Consider the following 24,306-nt stretch of genomic DNA (forward strand, 5'->3'; position numbering starts at 1 on the left):
AAAATCAAGCTTATCTTGGTCAAAAACAACCAATCATAGCCAGGAGGAGGATCTTGGCATTGTCAATCAAGTTTGTGTAGGCACTGCTAAATGTGCTGATGGCTGAGAAACAACTTAATGTTGCAGGAAAACCATCAATCCGCAGTCATCAGTGGCCATGTTAACTCCAGTGGATACACAAACGTGATTGACAGCACTAAGACCCTCCTCCTGGCTCTGATTGGTTGTTTCAGACCAAGTGGCGTTTTTATGAAAATACCTCTGGAATAAGGCAGAGGAGCTTGATTTTTTTTTTTTTCACAGATTATATTTCTCATACAATACTGTCACGTACGCAAGCATTGTTTGACAGTGCTAAGACCCGCCTCCTGGCTCTGATTGATTGGTTCTAGTTTGCACTGAGAGAAGGCAGAGAAGCTCAATTTTCCATCTCATATTACTCTGTAACGACATAGCAACAACTTTAACAATAAAAAACATATTTCTTTTAGAAAACTTAGATACTACAGCTTTATTAAAACTTTTTAGTTGACGCCGAATTTGACACGGTAAATTAAACAAAGGTTATTAAACAAAGGTTTACGGTTTCTCTCTTTTTTAATTGTTTTTATGAAGATGCGGGGACATCCTGCTGGAGGTGAACGGGAAAAGCACGTGGGGGATGACGCACACGGCACTGGTTCGTCTCCTGAAGGAGCTCCGGGGCAGAATCACCCTGACCATCGTGTCTTGGCCGGGCAGCCTGCTGTAAACGGCGCTCCCAAGCCATCCGGTACCGCTTTTATCGACACTGACCGAGGAATGTGGAAGGCAGAGAGCTTTGGACCGGCCGACCACCCTAAGCTCGCTGTGTGGGAAGAGAAGCTCAGGACGGCACCGCAGACGCCTCGCCACAGAGGGGATGCCGGGGGACTTTGCCAGGACTTTGCAGGAGGTGCAGATAAGCGACTGGATTGTGACCAGAAGGTTTACGCCCCCTCCCTCCCGGAAACCCTGAACTGGAACAGATCTGGTCCGGACGCTCGTTTTGCTTAGAGGACACTGAACAGCGTCCAGTGAGTCGGGTGGGAGGACAAAAAGGAGACACGACTCGTTGCCAATTTCAATAGATGTATATTAGGATAATGCGTCAAGCTGGACTCACATTTCTTTACGTAAAATGTTGGGTGTCTAAAAAAAAAAGAAAGAAAAATCAAAACAAACAAACGTACCGAACCAAGCACTTGCAATGTGTTTCTTTTGTTTGTCGTATGGCCTTTAAACGTAGGCTTTATTCTGTTTGTGCCGACAGTGGTTGTCATCTTCAAGACACGTTGCCAAGTAGTAGTCTGTGAGGTTCTTTTGGGGTTTTTTTTCCTGTTGTCTCAGAAGCTATGGCTAAGTTATTAAAACCCCTGGCAAAGAAAATGTATGAGAAAAAAAAAAAGAATCTATGTCTTCATAACTTAACAAATAACATTTAAATAAGAGATTTTGTGGAGGCCTTACTAATTTTCTTACTTTCAAGAAGAAAAAAAAACTGACTTGGTTTCCGTGTATCAGTGGAGGGCCTGAGGTCTGTCTGCTGTGGTTCTGTCTGTCACGCTTCGGCCTGTGTAGTATATCTGACGATGGTACATTTGGTTAAATGCTCAATAAACTCGTTTAAAATTTTTTTTTAAATGTACAGGTTTGTTTTGTTTTGCCAGCAAGGCTTGTATACAAACCTGAAAAACAACAAAATACCATAAAACTCAGGCTTGGAGAATATAATGAGAACAAATTAATCTTCGCGTACAATTTAACCTGAGATGCAAAGGGACAAAGCTTTTTAGGTTTGGCTGTTCTGAGGGCTGTTGAAATTTTATTTTCTTTTCTCAGTCGCTTTCCGAGCCTTCCCAGAGTCTTTGCCCTCTGCGTGATTGTGTCTTGTCTTCCTGGCCTCCCTGTCATCCTTTCTACTGTCGCTGCTACTTCTGCCAATAGCAAAACGAAAGAATAATTTAAAGATGGATATTTAAAATATATAAAATAATTTTTTTTTTGTCATTACTTTTTGGAAATGTGTGACTTTTCGACCTTTGCGATATTTTTCGCGAGCCCTCCTCTTCGTCTTTCTGCTTCTTTTTGCCGGTGACTCCTTCAATTCTGCGACGTTTGTGCTCATAATCTGCAGAGTCCCTGTGCTCTGCCGGCTTCTTCTCACTGAAACAAATCATACAAGATAGCAGATTTACTGTAGAAAAGATACAGCTAGCCAGTAAATACAAATTGTGGTTTTCAAATTATTCCATTTACTGAAAGGAAAACAAATATATTCAGACCAACATGGGCCTTTGCTGGCAAAACGTAAATTACCACCATAACCAAATGGGCGTGCCACAATTGGTGGCAACAATTCCCGTCAAATGTTGCCCACTCCTCGTTCCCATTACTGTAAAACACAAACTCTTCCCAAGTATTTTTGGTCAAGTTTCTAGTGCAAATAAATTAGTAAACATGAAGTAAGATAAAATTAAGTTACAAGTAACGTTTCAGGAACTACAGGAGCATGTTTTAGTCAATAAGGCCTTCATATAGATGATAAAGTGCTAGTTTCACTGGCACTTTATTTCACTTGTAACTAGTAAGTTAGTTTTGTGATTGTGTCCAATTTAACCCCCAAATCACGTCAACGACTACATCGTACATGCTTATGCTGTTCTACAGAGCACAGATAAAAATGGAAAAAACAAGCAAAACATTGAATTCACTTGAAACCTAAGACTTGTTCAGATAAGGGAAGCGATAAGGAAAACGTAAATGGCCAACTTTGCAACTGTGTTGGACTAAGAGCAAATTATATTTAATCATGTATATCAGCTTAAAAAACAGCAGAGACGAAGAACTTTCATGTGACATTCAGCTTTTGTGTTCGCGCAAATAACTTTCCAATCAGCCGGACGGGTAAACAGAGGCAACTAAATGCTGTCCAAATTATAGCCTTTGTTTACTATTGTCTGGGTGAAGGCTACAAAAAAAAAATAGATAAATAAATAAACTCAAATGTCGTGACGGCTCTGCAAATGAGTGTTGTCATGCCATTTATCTTGAGAGCCAGACCTTCATTTGTTGGTGAACACAGCTGTGAGCTCTCAACTGGGAAAATAGAAGTAAACACTTGAAGCTCATAAAGTTACATAACAGGTTACTGCCACGGTAGGGCACACATAAAACAAGCGCATGTGAATAAGAAACTAAAAAGAAGAATTCTGCGAGGGGATCAAATGCTTTTTTTCGTGGCAACGTAATTAATGAAATGTCAGTCGAAGCCGATAGAATCTCCTCCAAAAGACTTGCAGCTGTAATTGCAGCAAAAGGCGCTTTTAAAAGTATTCACTTAGCGGGTTTTATGTGGATGAAAAGCACATTTCTACATTTCTATTTGTAAAAATGCATAAAACTGTTTCTGTTCTCTTCCACTTCACAAATACGCACTATATTCAGCTGTCAGTCGTGCTTAAAAAGTGCAAGAGGACTGAAAAAAAAAATCTGTTTCTGTCAAAAAAAAACAACAGATTTGTAAAGGCCTTGAAAAAAGGGAGACCTTATGCAGCAAACTCCACATTACACTGGTTGAGAGATACAGGTCGTCAGTCTAACATTCAGCCAACTTAAAGTTACCTTACTCATAACCTCTACATCAACAACGATTTTCGTAGAGCTGCATGCGAGGTTAAGCATGCATCATAGATTCATAACTCAGCTGTGCCGCTGCTCCCGGACAAAAGGGCATAACTTGCATGACTTTGGGATAAAGGGAGCAGTGTGTCACATTAAGGCCTCAGACAATTTGAAAAGAGGGGAAAATGAAAACAGATGTCGTCGTTGGAATGCGCTGAACCCAAGACAGGCCCTGAAGCCCGGATGAACGTAGCATACGGCACAAAAGCAGCTGATGGAAATCTTGAGAGTCGTTGCTGGAACATGTCATGTCTCCTAAATCTGAAATAGAAATCTCAGAAGTAGATCTAGTTAAAGAGCTTCCATTAAAGAACATTTTCGCAAAAAGGCAAGCAAGATTTTAGAATTTTATTTTTTTCTGATATATATATTTTTTTGGTCTAGTTTTTTTTTTTAGGTATATTAATTCAATAAATAAAAAAGATCGTTTTTTGTTAGATTTTTTTGTAGTTATATTAACTAAATAGATAAATATAAAATATATAAAGTAATTTATAAATAATACATCTAAATTTATTAATAAAAAAATTGTAGGCATATTAATCAAATCTGACAACTTGCTAACTGATATTAGCATTTGTTACTTAGGGTTACCAGTGCTCTCATATTGTTGTTGATGAGCTGCGCTACATTGTACTTTACAACATATTCCTATAATGTCTCCACTGAGGCACCAAGCAGGACTTTTCGTACTAAACTCCCATCGACTTAAATCGGCAAATTTATTACACGTGCAATTATTTTTTTTTTTGTCAACCAATCATTTTAAGCTAGTTGAGGAGTCTTTCAGTTTGATTTACACCCTTTTGTGTGAACCAATGCCAAATAAATAAGCAAACCTAGATGAAAAATGGGTATTGGATGTCACCATGGTCTCCCTCACATGTGGCCACATGTGTGCAGGAAAGCGTTGATAAGAGACAGAAGTGGCGCCAGCGAGAATGAGCTACATTCACGATCCAAGGCCCAGATTTACAACCGCATCGCAAGTGTTGACCAAATGGTCAATCAGGTGCTCAGCTGATGCCCATGAAAAAAAAATAAAAAATAGGTAAGCTGTGTCAAAGATGTGTAATATTTCACATTGAATTTTAGCCTCGCGTAATTCATTATTGATGGCGATAAATCAAGGGCCGGCTTTCGGAATCGCAGCCAAAAGCCAAACACAGCCTGAACCCTAAAATCAACCGGGCCAACACCGACTGGGCAGTAACCGATGTGACTCAGCGCAAGAAATGCAGGCCAGCGAGCGTAAATCTGCCACGCGGCATCTGCACTCATCACTTCAGTGAACAATAAGAGTGGCTACCAACAAAGAGACGGTTAGCTCCATCTGCTTCTCTTCATTTCACACACAACTTGTTTCCAGTTCGCGGCTAAAAATAGCCCAAAACACAATCATAAATCAAAGCAGCTGAAAATATGCAACCCGTGCCGTGAGCACATGCATGATACAGGAGTCGAGACCATGCGAAAGGGAATGTAGGGCAAACTTGTCAGCCGAGTGCAGATTGTGTGAGTGGCACTCTCAACCAGGCTGAAGGAATAAGTCCCTTGTGGCATTTACATCAGAATGAATACGAAGCAGTAGTGGTGAAATCTCCTGAGTGTTTCCATAGTGTCTGTCAAGCACATGCGACTCCTGTTCCTCCTGTCTGATGCGGTTAGCCCAACAGCCTCACAGCTGTCCCCGTGTCCTGCTTTCCTCGCCTGACCCACGAGGCCGAGGCTTTAGGTACAAATAAGGACTCGGCGATTTAAATAGGAAACTCCCTTTCTGTCAATTAGGGGTGGGGGAAAAAGAAGGTGGAACAGTATGAGAACAATTCATAGACGGTATGTCCAATTGAACTGCTTTGCACTAATTTGCATAAAGTCTGACAAAGCAAGTGTGGCATGACAAAAGAAATTCTCGCAGTGACTCGCTAACTTATTTGTTCGGCCTCAAGCTTTTCAAGGCTTGCAACCACAAAAATTTTACGCGATTGACTAAGACAGACAAGCACTGAAGTGTAAACACTTGGACATGGTCTCTAGCCGGTTTGCAAATCCAGAAAATAACATTTCTGGACTTCGACTGGGCCGTTCTGACATACAAATATACTTCAAACCTTTTCGTTGTGTCTTTGTCCCTCAGCTCCAGCCTAAAGTCTGTTGCAGCTCAATCTATTCCATTCCCACTGCATGATCTTACCATGGAGTGCTCGTGATGATGCTTGGTTAGTGTTTAGTTTTTCAACTAGCATAGCATTTTGCATGAAGTAAAGAACGTTCATCTGACAAGAGCTGCGGTTCTCCAGAGGTGCTCCGAAGCTACACTGACTCTTTGCTGCTTCTCTGAGTAACGTCAGTCACCCACCCAGTTTATACCAGCAGCTTTTCAATTTTGTAAGAGGGTTCTCAAAGCGCAATAAGATGTTCGAATGTTTGGGTATTGGCTTAAACCTGAAATCTGCAGTTTTGAGAATTTTACTTAAAAGACAAATAAACCCATGTGTGATTATCTTTCCACTTCAGAAATTTCACACATTCAAAAACACGCAGTACGTAACTATTACAAGAGATTTATTTTTCACATATTCGTTAAAACTGTTACTATATCATGATGGTATGATGTGAGACAGATAATCTGTGAAAACATCAAGCTCCTCTGCTTTCTCCCAGTGCTAACCCCACAAAGACACATCTTGGACAGAAATGACCAATCAGAGCCAAGAGGAGGGTATCAGAGCTGACAATCACGCTTGTGTTCCCGCTGCTCGCACTCTCATCCCTCTCCCCTTCAGCAGAGCCATCATGAATGATCAGGTTAGTTGGCAAGGCATCAAATGACAGTGGGTAAGCGGTTTCCTAGAACTGTAAATTTATCCAACATTAGCACGTATAAGAGTGTGATTGACAGCAATAAGGCCCTCCTCCTGGCCCTGATTGGTTGTTCTTGACCGGGAGCGGTGCATTTCTTCAGATGGCAATATTAGCTACGGGAGAAGGTGGAGGAGTTTGATTCTTTCAGAGATTATCTGTCTCATATTACACTGTCGCCTTACTAGACACATAGTGTGCCTTATGTCACCTGAGCGATGAATGAGGAGGAAAATGTGAAATTAGACAAACTCCTCTCATCTCTGACCCTTAGAGAGGAAGATGCCGAACTCCATCCAACAGAGCGTACATGCAATTGCATCTTGGCTAAAATTTGTTTTTACATCTGTTTATTACCTCATTTCGCAGCAAATGTTTTGCATATGTTGGCACTCATTTCCCCTTGCCTTGTAATAGTCATCAAGACTTGCAGCTCTTTTGCAATACGGGGCTATTTTTTCTTTTCTCCCCCCACAATAGTTGTATATTTTTCCACGACTCTCCCAAGGTTTATATTTCAGTAATCAATTGAATAGCTGGAATAAAAATCCCCTTAGTTATGCTGCACTGAAACAATTTGGCTCGGTTTATATGAATTATTTCTGCACTTGATTGCGCTTCACGCTTTGAACTGAGCAACACAGAGAGACCTTTAATCTGCTGCTCTGCAGTCAAGCTGAAAAATTAAAACTTTTCTGATGCCAACATAAATGAAATCCTAAGTGCAATAGTTGTTCCTTTTCTTGTTTGGTTTCCTGTAAATATTGAAATCTCCTCTGGAGAAATGTTATCTTCCTGTAAACATACACAGATCGGTCGTAACACTGACAGGGTGTGTGTGTGTGTGTTTTTTTTTTTAAATAAGTCAGCTCTCAGAATAGTCAGAGAGTGGACAACGCACGGATGGATGCAGGTTGGGTTAATCACCTTATCTGGACACAATGTTACGACTGACCAGAGTACATCTGCATACTTTATGTGCAAAAGAGAAAGAGGCAGACAGGCAATAGACCTATGCCGGGTAAATTGCATAACTGGTCCATCAGAAATAGATTCCTGATGGATGTTGCCTTATCCAGATCCCACAGCTGCTCAGCAGATTCACATTCATCTTTTGTTAGAGGCATCTATGAATGGAGAAGGGGTTGGAATAGGAAGAGGAGAGGGCAATCTGTTTTATCGTCACGCGATACAAAAGAAAGGGAATTTAGACATAATCTCTCCAAACCAAACATACAGAGAACTGGTTTAATGATAATTCCTCAAGACCCACCTGTGGCGTGACAAGGAAGACCTGTGTTTGTCTCTGTCACTGCATCGCCGTCTGTTTTTGTCATGGCCGTACGCTCTGTCTCTGCTGCGCTGCTGCTTTATGTAGCACTCCCAGGCTTTGGCACTATCCACCACCGCAAAGTCTGTGGACATGTTCCCTGGGATTAAAGATGAAACAGGAGAGATAAAAACAAAACAACAACAAAAAAAAGAATACCAGGGAGGAACGATAAACAGAAGCAGCACGCAGCTGCATCAGTTCTACTTAAAGATGTAAATGATGTATTTTTGTAAGTCCCTCTAGTTGTTATTTCCCTTTCTTTTGCTATGGAGGCATCTTCAAACAGAAAGTTTTTCAAAAGAAAAAGAAAAGTTTAGAGAGAATATGTAGGGCAGGAATCAATGAAACCTTCAGCAGTGCCAAATTTGCCTTTAGACCCCAAACTCTAAATCAGACATTTTCATAAGCAAATGAAAGCAAATGTTTCTTGCACTAGGAGCATATTAATAAACATAAGTTTATAAAAACTGTTGGTATGACTGTCATATTTATGTTAAGCTTTTAGCGATGCAATAGAAATGTTGTTGTTTTGGGGGTGGGATGATTAACATAAAAATAATAATAATAATAATAAAAAAGATTTATTGTCAGTTTTCTCTAATCCACACAAAGTCAAATTAATACATCTGCTCTGACAAAAAATATTAAAATTACCACCTCTTTCTTTGAGAAAGATGTTTTGTGCAAAAAAAAAAGAATAAAAACACTTTTGGCAAAAACATTACTTAGGCCATTGTTTTAGGAAGGTGACAATTTGCTTTTTGTAGCCAGTAACAAGTTTCAGGCATAATTCTGACTCAATGTTAGAGCACTCTACTGAACAGAATTGGCAGAGTTTTGTTTTATTTTTTTTATTTTTTTATTTCACAGGCTTTTGTTTCAAAGAACAGCCCACAAATTTTCAACACAACTGATGTCAGGGCTTTCCAAAAGCCTGAAATCAACTTACGGTACTTTTTTCTATTCCGAAACCAGTATTATGTGGTTTTATCCTGTTGAAACAAAGAATTGTATCCAAGTTTGTGAATTTAAAGAACCTGGAAATGCTGGAGATGTAAATAAAACAGAACAATTGTTTACTTTTTTCATACTCCTCTCACACTTTCTTTCAGAAAGAAGAGTCTCAGTTGAAAAAGAACCATTTTCAGTCTGCCAAATATGAATAATTTTGGGCCTAACTTTACGCTAAAATTCCCCACAATTGTAATCATATCTCCAGGACACATGCGTCGCTTACCGACAAAACATGGATACAGGGAAGTCGAGGGTTCCTCGATGTTCCCAACATTGTCGCTGAAACAGAAAATGAGAGACATTCTTCAAACGAAGAACTTTAACCAGACATTCCCTTCACCATAATTTCTCTGCAAACGGTTCAACATCTGCCACTAGCTGTTGACACACGGTACTCCTTATGTCATTCGCTTTATGCAGTGTTCCAGACCATTGCTATGATAAAGACAAACAGTGTGAGCAAACAAATTCGCCAGCGAATCGGCTGAAAAGAAAATAGAGCACAACTCCGCATTATGATCAAAGCACTTCTCCAAATGTGCTGCTGTGTTTTCCAAGTGTTTGAAGTGACTGGCTCGTTGTCAAGGCTCAGTGTGCGCTGGCCAACCCGTGGAGAATGGATGGAGGGCATATTACGGATACTGCTAGATCTTCTGCCCTCCACATGGCTTGGACGCTCAGCGCTTCCAACAGAAAACTTCCGAGAGCACTGAGGATGAAGTGAAATTGTATGAAGCTCATCCAGCAGTGTGAGTCCAAAACGCGGTGTGCCAAAAAAAAAAAAAATCTAACAGTCCAAGACACCTAAAATGTATTTTTTTATTATTTCAGGCATTAGCAGATAAAGGGTTGCTCATGAATGGAATATGGTGAATGAAGCAAAGATGGATCTAGACGAGCCATGTGGCTCACAGCAAAGAGCTGACGGGGGATAAAATGAAATCTGGTCTTATGTAAAGTAAAAACTTTCTGATATTTAATACCCTATTTAAAGTATATCATTACAATTTCTTGCAAAAACTATCTATACTCCTAGGACTTTTTCACATTATGTCGAATTAATACCACAAACTTCACTTATCAGGAGACTTGAGACCAAAGCAGCAGGACAAATATGTAACAGCTAAAACAGCTACAGCTTACATTGATATCAAAAATGACATTTTGCACTGAAAAATAAAACATTCAGTGGTAATAGAAACATTGACGTTGAAGAACTTATGAGACTTTCATTCTACTCTCCCACCGCTGACATCACACCCATCTGACCGCATGGTTGAACAGAAGGCTCCTTCTTGGACCATCCGCTTTTCCATTCATCCGCTATGTCTACCTGCGGTCCACCAATAGAAGGCACAGGTTGGGGGGTCTTGTTTTCATGGTTATTATCCTTATTAGATGTATAAAACAACTAGCGGTTCAGTTCTATTCTAAAATATCCTAATTGGAGACTTACAATTAAGTCGCCAATTACGATGTGAATCGCAGCTCATTTTAGCCTGGGGGGAGAAAAATAAAAATGCTAACATCCTTAGCGCTTTTCTGCTAAAAACGGAAGGTGCGTGAAGTATTCTGCTTTTCTGTTCTGAATACAATTGCACGCCACACCTTTTGGACTTCATTTGCAAAAGAATTTTGAAAACCATGTACAAAGGAAGACTTTGCTTTATCTTTGTGAATCTCAATTAAGTTTTTGTCTGTAACTTACCAAAATGTTAAAAAAAAAAACGTTATTGCATAATAAAATCCACGCTGAATGTTTCAGGTAACAATTTTTTTAATCTTAAATATCTTGGCATTGAATTAAATATTCTAAATTGTTCTGTGTTTGTTTCAAAGGGATTACTTTGAGAAGCTTATAAGTAAATTAGAATACTAATCTATGGTAGAACCTTGAGCAAACGATGCGAAATGAGCAGGAGAAAAATCCGGAACAGATCAGAAATTTAAATAAAACACTACCTCTTTTAAAATATGAAAGACAAAACTGATCATGCAGACTATGTTACTGTATAAAGTAGCAGTAACATAGTCTTTTCTGAAACATTGCAAGAATGTAAATGCATTAAAAATACATTTGTGAGGCAGATCAGCATTTTTCTTTGCATTAAGCATGTCAGGTCATGCCAGAAATACCTGAAGCTCCTTATATCCTGAAGTAGACGACTGGTCAGCTAAAGTAAGGCAGAAACTATTGGTTTAAATTATGTACATATGTGTCTAAAAATAAAAAAAATAATAAAAAGAAGGGGGGGAGGGGGGGCAAAGGAAGTGATTCATGAAAGTACAGAGGAGAAGGCTGGCAGAGTTCATAGGAACAGTAAGTCCCTGGAGGATGTGAGGATTTGGCAACTGGACTCAGATGTGAGAAGAAAAACATTTTCAGGACAAAGTCCAGAGTGAATTCAGGAACACGTCAGATATGGCAAATTAGGAGATAGGAAAAGGAAAGGGATTTAGGAAAGAAAGAGACAGGAAGCTTTAGAGACAGACAAACATGTAGAGATTGAGACAAGCTGGATGCAGACAACATCCAAAGGAAACAAACCTACCATCAAACAAAACTGGAGAGGGACTGAATTTGTGTCCGTATCGGGAAAAAAAAGAGGGAGTTTGGGGTACAACGTGGCTCCCATGTGATCTTAGTTGTATAAATTAAGAGTCAAAGTGTGGGAGTCTGCAGACAGTTTATGACATAGATCAGAGGAGCACAGTGAGCGATGTCCTGGATACTGATAAACAGGAGGCTTTAGGCATAAACAAGCTTTTAATCAGATTTCTACCTTATTTGGCGATTTGTGTTAGTTGTAAGATGAGCAACAGCATACTCTGAAAAATACCATCAAGCTAGAACGTGAGAGAGCACTAATTTCTTATTCTCTAGTTCCAAAATAAGACATTTTGACTGTTTCAGAAGTCAAACCAAGGAAAGTATTTATTTTTAGTTGTTTTTTTGTATTTTTTTAAACTTATTTTAATTGCTTCTTTCATCTATGTCAAATCTCCCGATCAGTGAAATCATTTTCTGGCACTGTTCCTGTTTCATCTACAGTCTATACTGATGCTCCAACGCAATCAGTGCATGTTCTGAGAAAACAAACACACGTCAGAAATAATAAACTCACCTGCTCAGTGTGTTAGTGGGGGACTCAGATTGGTAAAACTGGAAAAGTGAAGCTGAAAGAAAAACAAAACTATGTAAATAATGTGTATCAAGTCAGGCACATGACATCATGCTGGTTCACAGACTTTAAAAAACTAAGTATTTTATCATTACTAAGTTTGACGTATCTATAGAAGCAAATGATAAAATAATGCAAGTTTTAGTCGAACTGCCTCAAAGTTATTGTAGCTTTTTTAAACTTCAGCATCTGGTTTGTAAATTGGGATGCAGACGTAAAATTCAAGTGTTGAACTTTGAGAGTTCCCAGAATTTTGCAACCTTCACCAACATAATTTAAAAAAAAAACAACCATAAGGGAGTAAACAAGAACTCGCTATTTTGTTTGTCTGTTTAAAACATCAGATATCCATTGAATATCAGTCTATAAATTACAGTACATTCACATTATATGGTGTATTTAAGCGTTTCTAAATGTGTTAACAATAGATTTAGCAAACAAAAGGCAACAAAAATTAATTTGTCTTTTTGGATACATGAAGTATATAAAAGCCCCCTTTTTTCTCCTTTGAGTTTTGGTCCTTAATTAATTGAAATATGACTTAAAAATTACAGACAACTTTGCCAACCTTTTTATCAGACTGTGATGCAACAACAGAGTCTTCAGTCGGAGGCTTATTCATAACCACCGTACCACAGACTGCTGCAGGACATAATCCTGCCCACAGTCAATGGCGTCTACAACAACTCTTTGAAGACAATTATATAACGTGAGTTGCCACAACATTCGTTTCCCCTCTGGGATTAATGAAGTATTATTAAATTGCACAAGTCATACCAGACCGAAAGTAAATGCAGTGCACAGAAGCTCCAGAGGGAGGGAGATTAGAGTTGCCTCCAAGCTTAACATCAACAAATGTGGCAGGTCCTAACCATCAGCTGCACAGAACGCTCACTTCACAGTTAATTGTCCAACTTGTGATACTGCTCACATTTTATGAGAGCTAGCTAAACAATCAGCTCCAAATTACACACTCAACTTGCACTGAACAACAGCATGCGTACACGAGAATCAAGAATAAGCCCAGGCACATTAACATCTGGCTGCTATCCTTTCTTTTCTCCCACCAACCCCCCCCCCAATAACGACCCCTAACGTGAGAAGAGCTTGGTGCAGCTTTTCAAGATAAAACACAATTAACTACTTGAAACAGAAGGAATAATTATATGAGCCATTGCACAAATTCTGCACGCTGCCCCGAGGTCCAAGCTAACCCCTCATGTGAGGGGAAAAGTAGAAAACATTTTCTTTTAAAGCAAACGAGTCGTACAGTTGAAGAGAGCAAGCGTACACGATCTCAGACATATGGAAACATGCTGGAAGAACAAAGCTTAAAACAAAATGCTCACAAACTTCTAAGTAGTAGACAACAAAGCTAAGAGTGTAGCGCTGAAGGCCTTCGGGCCATTCCTTTAAAGACAGCTAACCAAAAGACAGTGTGATTCATCTCGAACATGCACCTGAGACAACTCGGCACAAGATGAGGTCACCATGTGAAACACCTCATGAATACTGACCGCCACATATAAGAATGATTAAAAAGAACAAGAGAAAATAACAACAACAAGCAGTGTGTGCCTCTTACAATAGCACACAGACATAAATGTGCATTTACAATGAGCACCAGCCTGTCTAAGCAGATGCAGGCAAAGTTATCGTGAGTGAGTAATTGCTTCTACCTGCAGTGAGTGTTTGATAAGGACTGTACTTTTATGCTTGGCAGCATATGAGAGAGCTAATGGCTAAGGGCTAATGGCTGCAGTCTGTGTTTGCGTGGCTCTCTGTCTCATGCTAATGTTTCACAGAGGTGCAGGCTGCAGACTCTTAGATGGCGCTGATATTTCACTGTGTAGACCAACAGCGGCTGCTTTCCAGAGCAGAGGAATATGTGGCTACAGCAACGATTGTGGTGCAACACACTCTTAAACTCTTGCAAGGGTATCCTGTCTTCCCTTTACAGCTATAAGATTTTGATAACTGGACGAAGAATTTCTAAGGTCTAAAACAATCTCAATTCCTGCATTTCCGATAGCAAATGTAAGAACTAAGGAATAAAATGTAATGTAGCCACTCAAATTCCCAGTGCAAAGATGAGTGTGTAGAAAATCTTACACTTTTCAAACTTTTCCAGCAAACACACTTTGGACATAAAACACTACAAATGAACTAAAGTAGACGGTTTCAATATACTATTTTATGATATCATTTATTGCTGTTATTGTATTGGTAGAGTATCCTACATGGCATGGACAGCGTAAACTAAAATATAACAGTATTTAATGTTGAAATGTCTCTCATTCAAAACATAAGAGACATTTCACGTTTTGAAACACCAAATACCCCTTACTAGTCCAGGGACAAAACACTAATTTAGCAAAAAAAAAAAAAAATCCCAGAATTTTATAATAACTTTGTTTACAGTATAACATATAAGGCAACCTTTATTTCAGTTACACAGATCAAAACTGTGCAGTTTAAATGTAAAGAATTTTCAAGGACTTTATACAAAAATCAAGCACTATACAAAGCCTTGAAATCACCTAATTAAAATTCAAGCATTTTCAAGGACCTTGCATGTATGCAGCATATATCAACTTCTGGCAGTCAGTACCTGGACACACATTCCTCAGTATCACCAGCTTTGCACTACAGAGATGAAAAGGGCAGTCTATAGCATTTGGTTACTCAGATTCGCTGCTGTTTTTCCTTTGTCAAAGTAAGCACTGGAATGGTGGAACATCATTTTTTCCATCTGTTAATTTGTTAATTAACATATTACTTCTGTTTTTTAAGTGACACTCCCACTCAATCTCACTGTTTTCCTGTACAAAGCTCATGAAGTTATTGATTGAAGAACATTTACATTAATATGCATTCTCATTTTCATCCTGCAGACAGTGTTTCTGGCTCAGTGTTTACCTATTTAGTGATGGTTCTCTCCAAGGTATTGCTGCCATTAACTCTCTGTACTTTCTCCTTTAGTATGAGGTGTGTTCTAGGAACAGTGCTGTGTGTCTCTTCTCTAACCTGCAGCTAGTCACAGCAGATGGTTGCTGATACTTTGTTTGGTCCTGTTTGAAGTGGGGCTGGGCATTTATTGCATCGTTAATCATTTTCTGCGATACACTTCTTATCATGGCAACAATTTTGATTTATCACTGTCATGATTCTGACACATTGGCTCTGATTATCACTGAAATTCTGATTAATGATGTTTAAAAGCCACCAAAGCAGTTTGTACTGTCAGGATTGCTTTTTTGTTGGGGTTTTTTTTGGTGCAATTTTTGCCACTGTTTGTCCAATTAAAGCATCAATAGATATCAATATATTTCAAAATATGATGAAATGCAGTTACTGTTTTCAGGTTAATGATGAAAATAACACTTTTCTCTTTAGAGCAGTATTTAGAAAAGGAATAATAAATAGTTTTTATCGTCACTTTTACTGTCATTACAACAGTACCACAAAATATTGTTATAAAAATTTAAGTCTGTGTTGCGCAACCCCAATGTTGGAAATTGTTTTATTATGCTGTGTACTATTCATTAAGGATTTCAAATTATTGTAATTAATTTGGCAATATTCTTCTGCTCAGTTCAATACTTGGAGCAAAAGTAGACAGATCACAGATCAGCACTAAAGTGGGTCTTGTCATAGGACATTTGCTCATGTTGCAGCCTACGCATAAAAAAAAACACGAGCTTAGCTGTGGTTAAGCTCTGCAACTTTCCTGACTGTAGTGACCTACTAACCAGCTGAAGAGTCCTGTGCTTCACATGTGAGTGACTCAGGCTCAGCTTCAGGTGTAACTCTGTAGCGACACATTTCCACAGCACAATCTGCACCTATGTAATGCATTTGGCACCTGATGTGACCTCAATGAAAAACAAAAACGGAAAAATACAAAACGGCTCAGTCTTTTCCTCTGCGCTGCTCCCCACAGCCAGTCTGCTCAGCACATTTCTCGTGCTACAATATGCACACCAAGCACTTTGCTCTTTTTTTCTTTTATTATTTCTTTTTTCTATTTTTTTTGCACAGACTATTTTTATCATGTTAGACATTTGCGAGGAGGCTGGGCAGGCGACTTAAAGAACACAAGTAGCCTACGCAGAGAAACAAAAAAAGAAAAAAAAAAAAGACTTCGAATATACACTTCAAAGCTGTAGTGTTTTCTGTTCAAAGCTGCAGTCAGCAGGATGTTTGATATTTTGGTTGCATTACCAGCCCTGGCATGGCTTTGCTGCACGATATGGGGCTCACAGGATGAGGGGTAACAGTGGGGTCTAAAGCTGCAGTGTTTCTATTTTGGAGCCTTTGAAGGGGGGGAAAAAAAGCTATATCCGCAGCTGTACGCTTTTTGCCAGGAAGTCCTTCTGGATTTATATATATATATATATTTTATCTCATTCACTTCAAGACAAAAAAGGAAGTCCAGTGACTGACAGCCCTGGCAGACCACCTCCTGGACAGAACTACAGACACCTGGCTGACTATAAACCTGCACTACAGCCACACAATGCCTCAAAATGTGCTGCAAACTCACCACTGTGCTTTTACTCCACAGGGTTGCATATTTGGACATGTGTTGCAGCTTCACAAAAACACTCTCAGAGCACCATTAGTCATTTGTGCAGCTGGATGATGAGTTATGTGGACAGCAGGAGTTTCCCCTCGGGCCCCGCTCACCTAAACAACCTCTGTGTTCAATCTAAATTTGATCCATCTGCTTTTTTAAGTGACTTCATTTGTGTGTGTCGGCAAATTAATCCCGGGAAACAAACAAGTAAGCATCTGAGCATAGCGTAAAGGAGTACTTACATACATTTGCAGGTATAAACATAAAGGTTTTGCAGGATGGTGACTTACAGGGTGGAGGCACAAATGAGAACATGGTGCGGGCGTTGACCGAACGTGGCATGTCGTAATTGGTGACAATGTCCTTCTTGTGGGAAATCCTCATTACTGACTGCAATGCAACAAACAGTTGAATTACAAATAAATAAAAAAACATGCACAATCTGGAATATAGATCTTTGAAAAGAAAACAAGGATCACACAAATAAAAATAAAGATGGAATTAAGAAACCTTGCCGCTTCATCTCGCTCACGATTTTACAAATTAAAGTCAGAACTCGAAATGATTTCAATATTCTAAAGCAATTTTCAACCTTTTCTTAAAGAAGAGTAATTAAAACTTTTTCAGATATTTTTTGTGTTTAATTTGAAAATGTGTGAATCTTTCATGTCGTTTCAGCAACAGATTGGAATGTCTATGTACAAATAAAACCTAATTAATACTCACAATGTATAAAAAGACACTAACCTTTTTGCTCACTGTTTGACACTAAATAGAATAACCTTTCCTGTTTTGAAGAAAAATTAAGACAGCCATTATTGAGTCAATAAAGAGTCCTCCATGTAGATGTAATTTTGATATTGGAGAACTATCCTTGGTACTGTGCAAAACTTTGCATGGGTCTTCCATTTGTAATTGTAAAAGACCTGACTGTGTTGTTTATCTCATGTACAAACCTTTTTTATTTGTTTCATCTTCTAATAACCTGTCCTCTCTGGAAGCTCAACAGATTTGGAGCATTACAGCTTTCACTAAAGTGCTTCACTTGATATGGTTCAGACATAAACTCTTCATGGACTCATAGAGCTCTACAGATGGAGGAGTTGATCAGCTTATCTGAATGGAGATGGACAAATTTGTGCTGATGTGGAGTAGCCGTGTTTTCTTGAGTTAAAATCGTTTTGGATGTCACTCCTATCGTAAAATCGTTCGAGTCAATTCAATTTAAACTACTATTTCCAAAACCTTTGTCAAAACTAATGTGTTGTATTTGGATTGCGTTTTATGTTTTGATCATTTTAATTTCTTAATTTTACACATGGCCTTCCTTCTGTGTTTACATCACTTATTTTTACTTAATGATCTTTTTCTTTATAATCTGCACTGGTTTTATTGTTTCTTTCTCGGAGCTTTTGGGGTTTTATGACAGTATCATAAGATGAGCTCTGTGAACAAAGGCAGATTTGATTTGATGCAACGATAGTTATAAAAGTGTACCGCAACCTTGAGTAGCTAAATGTTCTTCCCAAAACAACAGAGGCGCCGTATCCGCATCCTTTTTCCAGAAGGGTCGAGGGGATCAGATCTTTCTCTTTAATTTGTCATCCATCCGTAGCTATAAATAGCTTTGGAGGATGTGTCTTTTCCCCTCACTACACAAACACACACACACACACACACACACACACACCCATGCACGCCCACACACTACCTGAGTATCTTTGGCTGCATCGGTGCGACAAGGGCGTGCTTTCTCTCTGCTTCTCCTGCTTCTCCCTTTGCCTCCACGCCTAGTGGTCTTAGCTTTTCTTCGTCTGTTGATCGGGCGATAAAAGGCGTACAACGAACACAACATGACATACATTTACATAACAATTATGCAGTGCAACGCCAAAAAGTTGGTCACTGAAGCTTTTTTTCTCCCTCCAAACAGGCTTAAATCGTGAGCATATGTTACGCTGATGTGCACTTATAATATATTAAAAACACCACATTAGTTTAGCCTAATCCTCCTCCCAGTGCCCCTGCATCAACCCGCCACTGGTCCATTAATGCATTAAACCTCCTTATCTGGGTCATTTTGTCTTCTTCTTACAACAGTCCCTTACTGACATCTATCCCCTATGTACACCCATACACATAGGGCCTTCCTTATGTGTATAAAGAAAAACACCAGCCCCTTACAGAGAAAGACACATACACACACGCCCACACACAGATAGGACACTACTAACCTCTTTCTGTCACTAGAACTTAATCAGAGGAAGAAGGAGAGAGGAAAGAACACACGCAAAAGGAGAGTAACAGTTATATCCAATGGCAGCTCATTAATGAACAGTTTCCAGCTCCTTGGTGTCTCTTTTCATCTTTGAAGGAAATTCACACAGTTTAGCAAGAGCTTTGCTCCAATAAGAAGGTTATAAAAAATTTTCTTTTTTGATATTTTTATGAATTAGATATGTAAAAATGTGATATAACTACTGAATGCCGTTAAGAAAAGTGCATCACGTGCAGGATTGGGCTGCGTGAGTCTACAGCACGCTGCAGTGTGACTTCCTGCATCCCTTCTGGTCCTGCTCTGTCAAACCGAGTGGGTTAGACTCATGACCCCGCGTAGCGCTCAGATTTACATGACCTCCCCTGAAGGGTAACCTCGCCCATGGTCGAGAACATCATCAAGAATCTTTAATTAAATAACGCGTCCTGCCAGTCCATCCTGGCTGACAGTCAGGCCTGTGGTGAGTATCTCCTTTAACAATCGAGCTAAAGGATAATTTAGATAATTTAGTATGATGATAGGGTGATATATGGCAACAAATGTTAGGTTTTGCTTCTTTTTTTTCAATTATTGCATATAGAAGGCGCTAAAGTAGAACCAACTAATACAAATACGTTGCACAGGCACAGAATATATGGCGAATATGATGGATGATGGATGATGGTCTTAAAAATAAGACAGAAAAGTAAGGTCATGTCATCTCGTCTTTACATTTCCTTAAATCACTATGAACCCTTACTATATTTGGTTTCCGAAACAAATACTGCCCTATGTATGTATGAAAGAATTTATTCTGGGTTTTTTTTTTTTATAAATAATTCTATAATTCATTGAAGAAGTAACTCTCTCCATTTCATAAATTTCTTTTACAATTCCAATCCTCTGCTCTTTTGTTGAAAGATCTTTATTTTGCCCTGTCCTCATAATTGCTAATAACATTATTTTAGTCAAATATTTGTTCATTTAGATATAGCTCCTTCCAGGCATATTGAGTAAAAACTTGTATTCAATCTCCTGAGCAGCAATTGAGCCAACTCCTGGCGGTAAAGCTGGAGAACGCGACAATCCAAAAAGACGTGAAAATGTTTTTCCGTACAAATGTGCCTGATGAGCTTGAGAAAGTTACTGGAATTTTACATATGTCAAAACAAAACAAAAATCAGTTTTGTAAGGAGATTTTTTTTAATTGTGAAAAAGTGACTGAATAATATAAATGCTTTCCCCCCCCTTCAGTCTCTTTCTTACCAGCTCAGAAGCCTGTTTTCTTTTTTATTACACAAGTACTTAGGTTGCTTAAGAAATGTTTACAGAGTCTGCCTCTAAGCCTTGTAAGATTATTCATATCTCTTAAACTTTGTCATTCACTGCCAGTCTAAAGATCTGATCTCACAGTTGCAACACTGAATGAGATGCTGCTATGCTAACTAGGACTAACAAGGATGCACACAGTGAGAGCAAAAAACCATCTTACTGACCTGCAGGATTTCCTAGATGGTCTGCCTGAATTAGAAGAAGCACACATCACCTCCACTTCATATTTAGCTTGCTCCCTCTGGGGCCCAGGCAGAAATACCAAAGTCGAAATCAATATCTGCTCTCTGTCTATATTGTCCCACAACGGATAGTTCTCTTTTTAAATATTGATAACACACACTCTTACCATGACATTAGCGATATGTTGTGCTTGGAATGCTTGGAGCTTAGCATGCTTCATACGGTACGCCTTCCAGCTTTCTTCATCGAAACCGTAGTTAAAGTAATCCGTGATATCAGCCCCTAAATGTAAAAAAAACAGTTAAGAAGTCTTAATATGACTGGATAAAGAAATATAAAATGAGATTATAGATTATGGACGCTAACTAATAACAATTTACCAGACTTCCTCCATGGCTTTTCCTCTACAGGCTCCACATCCTGCTTTGGCTCTTTGACTTCATGGATATTCTGAACCACATCCTCGTCCTCCTCTTTTTTACAGCCTGATAAACATTTTCATATTTGTAATACATTAATAAAGACAACTGCTGAGCCTATATTTCTTTAGTTAAAATGCTAAAGAATAATTGTATAATTTTATTTTTTAATTCATTGATATAATGAATATTTTAGAAATAAAACAATCAAAACAATAAAACACAAATAAACCAGATTCCTCTACTATGTATGTTTGAAGACTGAATAAAGATTGCTTCTTCTCTTAAACATGCATGCTTTTCTTTGTTTTTAAGTAATCTTAAAAAGTTACTTACCAACTGGATCTGTCCTTATTTCAGAATTGAACTCAGGATCCTCAGGTATTTGCCCAGAGCTGCAAGAAATCACAATGATGCCGCTGTTATCTGCATCATTATGAGAATAACCTGAACTCAGGTTCAGACAAAACACTTTGGACTGGGCTGAGTGCTAACAGCCCCATTTCAAATGTCTCCAGAACATTACGAAAATATATCTCAAAGCAACACCTTGACAGAAGTGGGTTCCTGATAAATAATGCAGGTTCATACATATGATCTAGAGGGAACCCCCCCAGACCAAAACAAAACAAAAAACACTGCAGTTTTAGAAACATCAGCAGTTCCATTATCGCTGACCCAGCCCATCACGAGAGGTTTTGGATTTTCCCTTCAAACAACAGAAACACGTGATTCCCTCTCTACAAGTCTTACCTCTTTCTTCTTCTACAATTAGTACAATTTATTTTTGAAAAATCTATCAAAAACACTACATTTCTATTTTAATTTGCTGATAACGTTTCAGTTTTCACTTTGAGGTCCTAAACCTCAGCCGATTAGGCCTAATTTCAACCAACAACAAATTCAAATGCAATTCCAGTGGCACTCCATGCTCCATTTAATCTGAGGGATAAAGCCAACCACAGGAATAATCAATGCTACGCTTGCGCGACTGCTTACATTCATATTTCTAGCACATAAACAAGCGCTCTTTCCCTGGCAGTAGATTTAATGAGCACGATATATCCATTCACCTTCCAATAGACTGACTTCACGGCACATTACAGGCAACGCACACTGTCCCGTCACATGTACTGCGTGAAACTGTAATGATCGCAGTCATTAACGCAGGACGTGAATACCTTGTCTCTATGCAGCAATAAGATGTCAATATTATGGCATCATCATTACGCCTATACTATATTGGATTAAACGTGAAAGCTTGTTGACGAATAATAATTTTGTCCAATAATTATTTTATTTATAATTCAAAGTAATTAATAGCTACATTTGTTTTAAAAAAAAAGAACCTGAGATAAACCAGAAAAAATATGAAGAGTTATTTTAAAAAGTTGACAAACTGAGGTGTAATTGTCAGAAAATAAAACATTAAGAGTCAGAATAGAAAATAAAATCACACAAAATACTTTTGATAGTCCAAATGTTACCATTCCGAACTTTTGATTAAATAAAACAAAGAAAAAAAACCCTCATACATCGACTTCCTAAAGTATCCTGTAAATCTGTTGACAGGCTACATGCTGAAACTTTAATGTAATCCATTGGCTAGCTCTTAAAGGGTGTGTGCAGTTTTCAATTAAAACTAGTCAGAGGAACTTTACACCCCATCACAGTTCCAACCGCACATTTATACACAGAAATTTGTAGGTTCCCTTGCACTGGGGCACATCAACATGTGGTGGAAGGAGGCTGATGTTCAGATTGCAGGACATCTGCTCTCCCCTCTGAGCCACAGTCAGCCTATAAAAAACTGCAGCGTTGAAAATAATTCACTACACATTTGCTGTTTGTTCCGCCTTTTTAACCCTAATATGAGTAAATACAATCTTGTGCAGTCACTTGCTTACAGAAATCACCTAGTAATTAAATATAGGTCATCTACGTTTTTTGGAATAGGTAGCCTTTATTGAACAATAAATTAACATAAAACAGGGTGGGGAGAGAAGGGCACACTGTAAATTTACGAACTGATGGGACAGTCCTTAATCACAGTTGCTCAGATGTGAAAATATATCAACATATATATATATATATATATATATATATATATATATATATATATAAATGTGGCAAAAAGAAAAGCTATTGCCTAAAAATCCCAAAACAAGTCCCATTTGGAGATTTCCACAAGACATGTAGATGAAACCAAAGCTGAAAATTAACACTGCGCAAAACTCGAAACATGGTGGTGGCTATTTTGCTGTGAGGATGCTATTCTTCAGTAAAGACAGAAATGTTTAAAGTTGATGAGAAGATGGATGGAGTTAATTACAGGGTAATCCTAGAGCAACAGCTGTTCGATCCTCAACGAAACTGGCATGGAAGCCATCTTCTATGTTGGAGCGGTAGCTTAGAAAAGCTCCCCAGGAAAACCAGCTTTGTGCCAGTATGTCCCATGCAGGTGGAGGAGACAGAAGGACTAAAGGGCTAAAATAACATTACTGGTGGAAGATGTATCCCACTCCACTGTAAGACTTTAAATTACAGCTCCCAACAATCTCAACAAATGTTCATATGCAGGTTGGTATTTGCACAGTTTTAATTTATTTTAAATACAATTTTTGCTGGTATCTGCACATCTCTGCCATTCTGGTCTTTCTTATCATTTTCTTTAAATTAACCTAACCAGTTTCACATTCCTTTGTACCGCAGTGTACTAATAACTGCATATTTATGTTCAAACTTTGCCCGTACGGTACAGAATTTTATTTTATTCTGTTTAATAATCTATCTTTGTGTAAGCGTATTTTCTTTGATAGTCACTTTGCTGCTGTCATGCTACAATAAAGCATATATTGTTATACCTTATCATCTATGTCGCATACAGAATGAAAATAGAAGACTGGCTTCTGAATGTTTTCTTGTGATAGTGTTGATATAAATAGTGTCTTGCTTGCTGCTGTTATAAATAACATACCTATGAAGACTCTGGTAAATTTCTGTCTCCTTGTCATGGCTGTCATATGTCCCTAAAAGAAACGCGTACATACATGTCATTGGAAGCCTATAGTCTGATAACTGACTAGAACGTTATAAAACAACAAAATGTTGCAATTGTGAACTTAGCTACATTGAAACGGGTCGTCGTCTTCATCAGGACCCATGTATTCTGAATCCCAAAAGAACATTTAGGAGAAAATAAATTGCTAGAACGATCCTTGTATTCCTTCCCGTAAGCTGGTAAATAAAGAAAACGGCAAAAATGTAAATTTAGGGAACATGTAAACTGCTTTTCCGAGGAAAGCCGTCACGCGCAATTATAACCAACTGTAATTATCGTAACCGCTTAGTTTTCCAATAAAACAAACGTTTAACGTTTGTTTTAAAAAAAATAATAAATGCAATAATTGAATATGGCGTTTGTAAATTTTTGTCGTTTCTTC

General features: G+C 38.5%; 2 protein-coding genes across 6 annotated transcripts in view; one reads left to right on the top strand and one right to left on the bottom strand.

Annotated features, from left to right (window-relative positions):
* lnx1 (ligand of numb-protein X 1) overlaps positions 1 to 1,407 on the top strand; it is a 51,921-nt gene extending 50,514 nt beyond the window's left edge. For all 4 annotated transcript variants that reach the window (XM_028028322.1, XM_028028323.1, XM_028028321.1 and 1 more), the window contains one exon: positions 616 to 1,407. In XM_028028322.1, coding sequence (XP_027884123.1) covers positions 616 to 751 — 136 coding nt within the window. In that variant the 3' untranslated portion in view covers positions 752 to 1,407. The remainder of the gene's footprint in view (positions 1 to 615) is intronic.
* fip1l1a (FIP1 like 1a (S. cerevisiae)) lies at positions 1,313 to 24,294 on the bottom strand. 2 transcript variants are annotated; one of them, XM_028028326.1, is made up of 13 exons: positions 23,994 to 24,294; positions 23,841 to 23,892; positions 21,200 to 21,258; positions 20,825 to 20,929; positions 20,611 to 20,726; positions 20,426 to 20,502; positions 18,384 to 18,486; positions 16,963 to 17,062; positions 12,037 to 12,088; positions 9,135 to 9,190; positions 7,838 to 7,994; positions 2,033 to 2,184; positions 1,313 to 1,955 (listed from the first exon to the last, which is right to left on the bottom strand). In XM_028028326.1, the coding sequence occupies exons 1-13, from the start codon at positions 24,049 to 24,051 to the stop codon at positions 1,645 to 1,647; spliced, it is 1,398 nt and encodes a 465-aa protein (XP_027884127.1). In that variant the 5' UTR covers positions 24,052 to 24,294; the 3' UTR covers positions 1,313 to 1,644. The 2 variants fall into 2 exon arrangements, with proteins under 2 accessions (XP_027884127.1, XP_027884128.1); XM_028028327.1 differs by having other exon boundaries at positions 1,808 to 1,955; positions 2,059 to 2,184.
* Between the last annotated feature and the right edge of the window lie 12 nt (positions 24,295 to 24,306).

This window comes from Xiphophorus couchianus, chromosome 9 (genome assembly GCF_001444195.1).
Source record: "Xiphophorus couchianus chromosome 9, X_couchianus-1.0, whole genome shotgun sequence".
In the NCBI taxonomy this organism is placed as follows: Eukaryota; Metazoa; Chordata; class Actinopteri; order Cyprinodontiformes; family Poeciliidae; genus Xiphophorus; species Xiphophorus couchianus.

Coding starts and splice junctions, on each gene's coding strand:
- fip1l1a (XM_028028326.1), bottom strand. CDS start 24,051: ATGTTCTTTTGGGATTCAGAATACATGGGTCCTGATGAAGACGACGAC. Junction 20,727..20,824: donor AAAGCCATGGAGGAAGTCTG/GTAAATTGTTAT, acceptor TTTTACATTTAG/GGGCTGATATCACGGATTAC. Junction 17,063..18,383: donor ATGCAGCCAAAGATACTCAG/GTAGTGTGTGGG, acceptor GTTGCATTGCAG/TCAGTAATGAGGATTTCCCA.